Genomic DNA, 9335 nt, shown 5'->3' with positions numbered 1-9335 from the left:
ACAGTCCCTGGTCTAGTGACCGTGGGGATCCAGGCCCCAGCACGTCATTATGTCATCTTCTAAAAAGACGTTGACGTTCTAATGATCAAAAACTGAATTGGTACAGTTCAATTTCTGTAGTTTCCTGTATCTTAATGTCCCTGCTGCTCAAAAGCAAAACCCTTCCTAGAGACTTCTAGAAGTATGTGCTGGCGCGTGCTCATCAGGGGGGAGCCACTGTCTCCTGTTTCCATGCAGGGCTGGGGCGTCAGACACGTCACATTTGTGGACAACGCCAAGATCTCCTACTCCAATCCCGTGAGGCAGCCTCTGTATGAGTTTGAAGATTGTCTAGCGGGCGGCAAGCCCAAGGCCCCGGCTGCAGCAGAGCGGCTCCAGAAAATATTTCCCGGAGTGGTATGTTACTGATTCAGGGGGAGCGTCCATGTTTTCTTTCCTGTAAACTCTGTAAATGTTTAGGTCGCAGGAATCCTGGGGGTCAGGGCTCTGTAGTATTGGTGACTGAAGATCAGACACGTTACTTCCCACAAGACCGTCATCACATGACCAAGCCTGCCACCTCACCTCTGTGATAGCTACACTACAAAGAGAGGGGCGGGTGATGGGATAAAGTGCTTTCGGACATAAGCATGAAGCCAGGCATGGAAGTGTGTGTGTGTGTGTGTGTGTGTGTGTGTGTGTGTGTGTGTGTGTGTGTGTAATCCTGGTACTTCCGTGGTGGGAAAGGAGGCAGAGACAGGAGAGGCCCCAGAAGCTGCCTGGCCAGCTGGCTAATCTGGCCTATGCAGCAGCAAACAACCACAACCAAAAGATCCTGGTCAAACAAGGTGGAAAGTGACGGCTGCCATCTGAGGCTGTCCTCTGACCTCCACATGCACACCATGGTACATGTGCACCTGCACACTCATGCCTTATACATGCATATAGTAGTCCCACACCCATGTTAACAGACGTGCACATGCATGCAAACCAACCAAACAAACAAACAAAAAACTAAAATCCAACTAGAGCTGGCCTGTAGCCAGGTGGGCAAGTGGCTGCCTAGTGTACGTGTGAAGCCCTGGCTGCCATCCCCAGCACTGCACGGCAAGTGCCTCTCATACACCCCAGTAGAAATCAAATGACGAATGAGTGAAGAGGCATCTTCTGGAGCTGCATGTTTTCACCCTGCCTGCCTGTAAAGGGATTTCTGGTGGGTGCAGATGTAGGGTATTAGGTTTGTCTGTCACCGGACTACCCACTGGCTGCAGAGTACCACACATGAATTTGTACTGACTGTCCATCTATGCAGAAGAAGGACTGGTTGAAAGTTGAATCCTTTGCTGTGTCTCCTGCTATTTTTGAGTCACACTCACAATACTTTAGAGATGGCAGATGAGAGACAAGGCACTCACCCTCCTCCTTTGCTTTCTTTAGCTGTGATAAAACACTGAGCAGAATCACCTGAGAAGGAAAGAAGGGCTTATGTGGCTCACACATCCTGACCACAGTCCATCACTGAGAGAAGTCAGGAGCTCAAGCAGGGCAGAGGCAGAATCAGGAAGGGATGCTCTCCGTGGCTTGCTCAGCCTGCTTTCTTACATACTGGACTATATAGGCTAGAGTAGTGTCACCCACAGCAGGATGGGCTCTTCCATATCAGCCATCAATCAAGAAAATGGCCTAGAGACACGCCCACAGGCTAGTCTGACTGAGGTAATTCCTTCATTGAGGTTCTTCTTTCAGACAGCTTGAGTTTGTGTCAAATTGACAAAAACTCAATGACAAGTATATTCAACTCACTTGAATAAAAAATAAGTTTTGAGATGTTTTTAAAGTCATTCAGTGAGAATCTGCCCATTGAGTACATGATCACTTTATCTAACAGGAATCACGTGAGCAATCGTTAAGGTTTCTTCTTATAATGCTAGTAAGAGTGGCACCCTCAGCCCTAGCCATGAAAAAGCTTGCCTTCTTGAAATTTCCTCCTTTACTCTCTCAGTATGGATTCATATGTTACCGAAGCCTCCTGTTGTTGATGGTTTTATTTCACAAGCATCCCTCGGGAGCATTATTTATCGAGTGGACGTCCATAACAATGACTGAGGAGCCACTGTTCCCAGCCATGGGCTGGGGGGCCAGAGCCTCACCACTGAGATGTTAGGTCTCTGCTGGCACAGTGTGGCATATCTCACAGCTTCCAAGTCTCAGCTGCAACTCAACACTGCAGGTATGTCAGCTGGGGGTGTGAGCTGATAGGCAAGGCTGGACTCAGCTTCCAGTCCGCTTCGTATGTGATGGATTAAAAATGGAGGCTTGAGGAGCCACAGTCTCTTGGTCCTGTGGTTCCTGGGAAGAACAGAAGGCCAGAGAGTCTCCAGTCAGCCTCCTCACAGCACAGCACCTCTGCTCCATGCTTAAGCAAGTCACAGGGCCAAGCACAGGCTTGGAGGCATCAGTCAGTGTACTCTGTAGTCCTGTGGAAGAAGGTCCAGACCTGTCATTCTATCCTACCTATCCAAGCATGCCCACCTGGCACCCCAACGCCAGCCATCTTTCCAGTCAGTGTTTTGGCCACTCTGAGAAAGCTGATGTTTTCCCATTTACCTATATGGCCAGTAGGATGCACAGGATTGAGATGCAGTTTTGATCCTTTGGTGTCTGTGGAAGGTGAATTTCTGGCTGTGTTGCTCCTGTGACTCTGAGTTCCATTTTACACACACACACACACACACACACACGCACGCACACACACACACACACATACACGGGCTCATGTACACACACACAGAGACAGACACATGTACACACACACAGACTCGTGCACACAGAGAGAGACAGACACATACACGAACACAGACACATGTATACGCACATTCACAGACAGATACATAGACACATGCCCAGACAGACAAGCACACACACACAGCCCAAGGAAGTAGAGAAGGTGGAGAGCAGAGCCCAGGTATTTGAGGGAAAGAGCAGCAGAACCACACAGAGGAATTCCTACAGTGTAAGTGATGTCAGTGTGGTCTTTGCTTCCCTAGAATGCCAGTGGGTTCAACATGAGCATCCCCATGCCAGGACACCCTGTGAACTTCTCTGATGTCACGATGGAACAGGCCCGAAGAGATGTGGAGCAGCTGGAGCAACTCATCGATAACCATGATGTCATCTTCCTACTAATGGACACCAGGGAGAGCCGGTGGCTTCCGACTGTTATTGCAGCCAGCAAGCGAAAGGTGGAGTGTGCCTTATGCTACCTCTGTCTAGAACTTAATGAGCCACCCAGGAGAGAAGTGTCCACAGCCCACCTTCCTCTCTGTCTATCATGTATGAGGCAAAGGGCAAACCGGGAAGGGGAGAGGAGGTACAAGAGGCAGTGCTTCAGAGTTTCTTAGAACCCCCCAGAGCTGTGGTTTTTTACTTTATCGTCTCTAGTGTGCCTTTTCTTGATTCTTTTGTGTGTAACCAAAAATTTGGGAGACCAACTTAAATCTCAACCAAGAGAAGTTCTTAAAGTACAAAGAAGAAGGCTTCTCTTTTAAAATCCACATGGTAAGTCAGGTGGTGGTAGCGCATGCCTTTAATCCCGGGACTCCTGACAGAGAGGCAGGCAGACCTACAGAGTCTACAGAGTGAGTTCCAGGGCAGCCAGGAGAAACCCTGTCTCAAGAAAAAGAAAGAAAGAAGAAAAAAATCCACATGGTGGGAAACTCATGGCTTACAAACCATGTCCCAGTAAAGCTGTCCAAGGAACTAAAAGGGTGTGGCAGAGTGGTGTGGACAGCCACCAACTGTTGGTCATAGTTTTCTCCTGTCAACCCCATAACCCTGGGACAGAGGAGGGACTCTGACCTTCGGTATCTTCATCTATGAACAGGCAATATTTGTAAAGGGTTTTAAATGAGATGGTTTATGTTAGTGGTTTATCAAGTCTCTTACAGGTTCAAATTGGCTATTAAAGACTAGTTACATTCACATAAAAAAAAGAAGGCAACTTAAAGTTAGCCACATATGAACTTAACTTTGGACCAAGATGTGTTTGTCCTGACGCCCTTTTCTTCCTTCAATGGTAACAGCTGGTCATCAACGCTGCCTTGGGGTTTGATACCTTTGTTGTCATGAGACATGGCCTGAAGAAACCCAAGCAGCAAGGAGCCGGGGACCTGTGCCCAGGCCATCTTGTAGCACCTGCCGACCTGGGCTCCTCGCTTTTTGCCAACATCCCTGGATACAAGCTTGGCTGCTACTTCTGCAATGACGTGGTGGCTCCAGGAGATGTAAGTTAGGCTCTGTGTTCCTGCCATCCCAGTGTGTTTAAAGACTGTCTAGTAAAGAGTGTTCTCTAGTTGTGGGGAGGGGGACTAGCCTACCATGTGCCATGGCTGGCACTCTTACCTGAATGGCTGAGCCACAGTCACTCCATAAAGGTGGCCTGCATAGCCTGCCCCCTTGTAGCCCTGCATTCACTCCAAAGGAGCCTCCAGATACAAGGAGACTACGAACCCTGGGCTCCGGTTCAGGCCTTATGCTGTCTGACGATCCAGAAGGCCTCTTGTCCCCTGTGACTTTGTAGAACAGGGCAGGGCACAGGCCTGTCACTGAACAGAAACTGAATTTCAGGTAAACAGCAAGTGTTCTTTTGGGTTTTTTGGTTGGTTGGTTTTGATTTTTTTTAAGCATTTAAGTTTGCCCTTTACAGCAGTCAAGAGCTGCTTAGAATAAAAAAAAATATTTCTTGTTTGTCTGAAATTGACCTCTTAACTGTGCCTAGTGTATTTTTATCTGACAATCTAGACAAGGAACCCCACCCCCACTCTGAGCATGCTCACTGCTGTGCCGGTAGAATGTGAGGCAGCCAGGAGCACCTCTAGCTGGGTTCTGCAGCCTAGTGAGCCTGCAGGCACAGGCGTCTCTCAGGGGTCAGTGGCAGACCTGTTCTGTGAACTGCCCTGTTTCCCCGTCTGCTCTTATAAAACCCAGTCTGCTCTCTCTGGAACGACTGGCTTTTCCTTCTCCCACCACAGAGGAAAGCTGCTATCTCCTCTTGTGCGAGGAAGAAGGCTTAATGATCTTCATAAGGAGCTAGAACGTGAAGCTTATCCTAATGGTCAGTGGTTGCCATCAAACAGGGTTGAGCCCCCAAGCAGGACAGCCATGTCTTCATTACATTGAAATTCTTATAGCATTAAATAACCCTGGGATTTGCCCCTGTTTGGAAGATTAGAATCTGTGGGGTCGACCCAGTAACAGCTTGTACATGTAGCCAGGTAGTAACAGATGCTTGCAGCTTTGCACTGACATCCTCAGAGCACAGTCAAGGTGATGAGACAATGCACAGAAAACAGAGGACACAGGGTAGAGAGTGTGGTTCCTGCCTCACTCAGGGTCACTCTGAGCCATTACCTCAGGCAGGACAGTTACCGGCTACTCATGATTGTTCCTCCCTGTGACTCCACCTCTCACCTATAGTACAAGAAAGGTGACAGATTCCTGTTGAGGAGCACTGGGCGCAGAGCCACCATGAGGCCGTGCTGATGGCTAATGTCCCATCCTGTCACTTTACAGTGCACATTCTGTTCAGTATAGTGCCTCATTTAATTACATACTGTTTTATCCCAAGTCAAAACAGGATGAGGCTGGCCTGCCTTCATTGACTATATCAATCTGGTTGTATTTTAAAGCTTTATCATAGGGAGTTTTGGGTTCACTCACCTAGGTCTGGCTGAATTAGAATACCCTATACATGTCTGTGGTTGTTTCTCTCTAGTCAACCAGAGACCGGACTCTGGACCAGCAGTGCACGGTGAGCCGCCCAGGCCTGGCCGTGATTGCAGGTGCCCTGGCTGTGGAGCTGATGGTCTCTGTCCTGCAGCATCCTGAGGGGTGAGTCTGGAGCCCACCGATGAGCATTTGACTGACTGAGTACTTGTTGGCAATGGCTGCTCACTGTCTCCCTGGGCTCTCTTGGCCTCCTTTGGCCTTTCTGACCTCAAAACAAGACTAAAACCACTTAGTTCAGTCAGCATGTGATCTTTGGGGTCCCTGTGCCCTCCTTGGGGATATACCCCTGTACCCCCTCTTGAATTCTTTTGATTATTTTGGTAGTTGATAAGGAAGAAGGAGGACTTTGGCAGGGCCATTTGGTCTTTTACACTTCTCTTCTTTTAGTCTATTGTGGTTTCTTAGCCCTGGACATTGTGAATGTGTATACTGTATATATCGTGTACATAGTGTGTATACTATATATACTGTGTATATAATGTGTGTAATGTATAGTGTGTCACTGGCATTGGGAGCTAGATCAGCTGCCTGTAACTGAGGTCTGTGCCTAGGAACTTGGCCAATTAGAGTTAAAAGTCCACGTCCCAGCTAGGTCCAGAGGCTCAACATGTACCGTTCAGTCTCTCTCCGCTATGGGCACAAGAAGCTGCACTCCAGTATCACGTCTGTGTGACAGTGCTTACTCGTAAGCAAATAGAATTGATTTTAATAACAAACTAAAAGCCATTGTGGCTTGAGACGAAGGGACTCCTTTCATCAGTTTTCTTTTTTTTAGTTAATAGATTTGTTCCTGGATGACATCATACATGTAGCTAACATGACTACAGTGATGATTACTCTCCCGCTCACCACTGCCCATCTCCTGCTTACAAGTCTATTTCTCATATACATGACCTTTTGCTTTGTTTTGTGATCCAGTGAGTTTGACCAGGCCAGCTGTGTAACCAGGATGGTTTTGGGGTTAATCACTGGAGCCTGCTGGGCTCAGCAGCCGGTGCACATCTATGTACTGTGCCTTCCTCCCTCCCAGAATCCATCAGTTGGTAATAGCTCAGCAGTAAGGCCTCTTAGTTACTTTTCTCCAGAAAGCATTTTCAGATGACTACAGCTTAAAACAAAACCTCACCTTTTAACCATAGAATGGACAAAATCCATACGAAAGGTCACAGGTCATATTCAGTCAGTGTCTCTGTCACTGGCTTCCGTATTGTAAAGGAATGTCCAGGGGCAAGTGTCACAAATAAGGTATTTGTCATTATTGAAATCTGACTTTAAATAATTCTTAATTGGTGCCCATGCCCATCCTCCTCTTCAGCCTTAGCACCCGTCTTGCCATCAGCTGCTTCTCCAGAACAGCCATCCTCACCACAAAGCCTGTGATTAGTCCCAGTTCTAGCCTGGCTTCTCCAGCATGGTCATTTGCTAGTGATACTCTGTGAAGGATAAATACACTGGTCAGCCTTTCCTCTGTCTTCCCAGTGCCATCTGGGATGCACTAAGTAACCTCTTCTCTCAGGACACAATTTCCCTTCCCACACTATCTTGCAGGCCTGGTGCCTTCCTTGTCGCTCCTGAGTGTAGATCTTACCAGCCTGTTAGAGTTTTCCGTCAAGGCAATGCATAGCAGGCAAAGCACAGAGCCGCCGGCTGTCTGGACAGCAGGCCCTTGCAGTCCTTAGCTTGTGTTTCTAAGAGCAGCTTCCCCACTGTGCAGACCTACCAGGCTTACGTCTGACACACAGCCCTGGAGACTGCAAGGTGCTGTTTTGGTTGTCTAGTCCCAAAGCACTGTTTCCTGTGCTAACACGGAATACAGCCATGCTTTCCTGTCACAGCAATCTTGGAAAATGGGCCAGCCACTTTCTTCTGAGTGAGCTGCCCCTTAAAGAACCTTGTCAGAAAATGCAGTCTTGCTGGGCGGTGGTGGTGCACACCTTTAATCCCAGCACTTGGGAGGCAGAGGCAGGTGGATTTCTGAGTTCAAGAGTTCGAGGCTAGCCTGGTCTACAGAGTGAGTTCCAGGACAGCCAGGGCTACACAGAGAAACCCTGTCTCAAAAAAACCAAAAAAAAAAAAAAAAAAAAAGAAAGAAAGAAAGAAAGAAAATACAATCTTTGATTCACCTTGAAAGGAATGCTAAGGTATTAGCTTTGTCATCTGGGCCTGTTGCCTCTGCGAAGAAAGTTGTGAGAGGAAGAGTGTATGTTGGCTAGATGACCAGCAAGGTCTTCATATTTGTTTTTGAAATTTTCTTTATATATTTAATCCCCAGAAGATATTGTTACAGAGTTAGTATTCATTTAGTTTTGCTAACATTCTTCTCTTTTTTTTAATTTATTTTTTCTCAAATCATAACTCATTCACACAGGGGTTATAAACACAGAAAGGCAGGATGTGGAGAAGGGAATGACACTGGAGTGTGGGTGAACAGGGGGAATACAGATATCATCAGAACCGGGTATTGGCTGGGTGAAGGTTCAGGGGACAAGTCACTATGACTCTGCCTATGACTTGCTTGTCCTGATCTAAGTTGGTATTGTCTGCCCAGGCTACCTATTTACAAGGTATATGACTACTCAGGCTTGTAAATTTCCATGAAAGCTGCCTGTTTACAATAGCTTATAGCCATCTGTTTCAATGTTTTTCCACAGAGACCCAAGACTTGGTGTTAGTATACATGTATGACAGGCCTATTGCTGATTTTAGGCCTATGGCTGATTTTAGGCCTTCAGTGTGTAAGCAGGGCTGCCCCGACATCTCCTCCCTTCTCTAAGTATAGAAGGGCTGTGGTGAATCTAATCTTGAGAAGGCAGGGATAGAGGCCTGTCCTCTAGTATTTGAAGGGGACCTTGTAATGGCTCCAGTCCCCCTGTCGTTGTCCAGTGAGGCATGAGGGCCATACCCGTCCCGATGTCTTTTTCCTGGAGAGGGGATACTTTTGACATCCACCCCTATGCAGTCAGGCTTGTCCCTCAGGGAACCCAGAGAGATATTTTTATCTTTTATTTATATTCCCTTGCAGTGCTTAGCCTCGCAGCCTAAGCAAGAATTCAGATCGCCTGTCAGAGGGGGTTCTGGGAGGCCCCTCTCTGCTTAGTCTAGGGGCAGAAGTCCCACCCTTTTAGGTTGGGTGGAGATGGGTTTTGGAAACACCCTGTATAAAGTAATAACCTCATCTTGAGTCTCGTGGTCCTCCATAGCTAGCTTATGATAATGTATCTGAGTAGGTTTTGCTACCAAATTATTTATCTGTTGTATCACAGAGTTAGTCCGCCTATTTGAGACCCAGGGACCAGCAGAAAAAAGCAAAAGGAACCCAAATAATGGTCCCAAGATGGGAGGAAATAGGGTTGACAACCTTGGAGAGGCTGCAAACCAATTCTTGTACCAGCCTTCATCTGTCTCTTTCTCTCTCTGATTTTTCTTAGGGCCTTCAATACCTGTTTCATGCTCTCTTTAAACCTCCTTGTCTTGTCTATGTAAAGGCAACCTTCTTCTTTAAGGGCTGTACACAGTCAAGAGCTGTACATAGCCTTTTCTATTGTAATAGAATAAATCAAGTCCAATAA

The 9335-nt window shown here is 47.2% G+C and overlaps 1 protein-coding gene across 3 annotated transcripts in view; it reads left to right on the top strand.

Moving 5' to 3' along the window:
• The window catches only part of Atg7 (autophagy related 7), a 211837-nt gene that overhangs the window by 65990 nt on the left and 136512 nt on the right, over positions 1 to 9335 (top strand). For all 3 annotated transcript variants that reach the window (XM_028753586.1, XM_028753584.1, XM_028753585.1), the window contains exons 12-15: positions 238 to 396; positions 3027 to 3221; positions 4062 to 4262; positions 5753 to 5868. In XM_028753586.1, the coding sequence (XP_028609419.1) occupies positions 238 to 396; positions 3027 to 3221; positions 4062 to 4262; positions 5753 to 5868 (671 nt within the window). The remainder of the gene's footprint in view (positions 1 to 237; positions 397 to 3026; positions 3222 to 4061; positions 4263 to 5752; positions 5869 to 9335) is intronic.

The sequence above is a fragment of the Grammomys surdaster genome, unplaced genomic scaffold (genome assembly GCF_004785775.1).
Source record: "Grammomys surdaster isolate TR1022 unplaced genomic scaffold, NIH_TR_1.0 125950, whole genome shotgun sequence".
Taxonomy (NCBI): Eukaryota; Metazoa; Chordata; class Mammalia; order Rodentia; family Muridae; genus Grammomys; species Grammomys surdaster.
The sequence above is the reverse complement of the archived record's forward strand: the minus strand, read 5'-3'. Positions and strand labels throughout refer to the sequence as shown.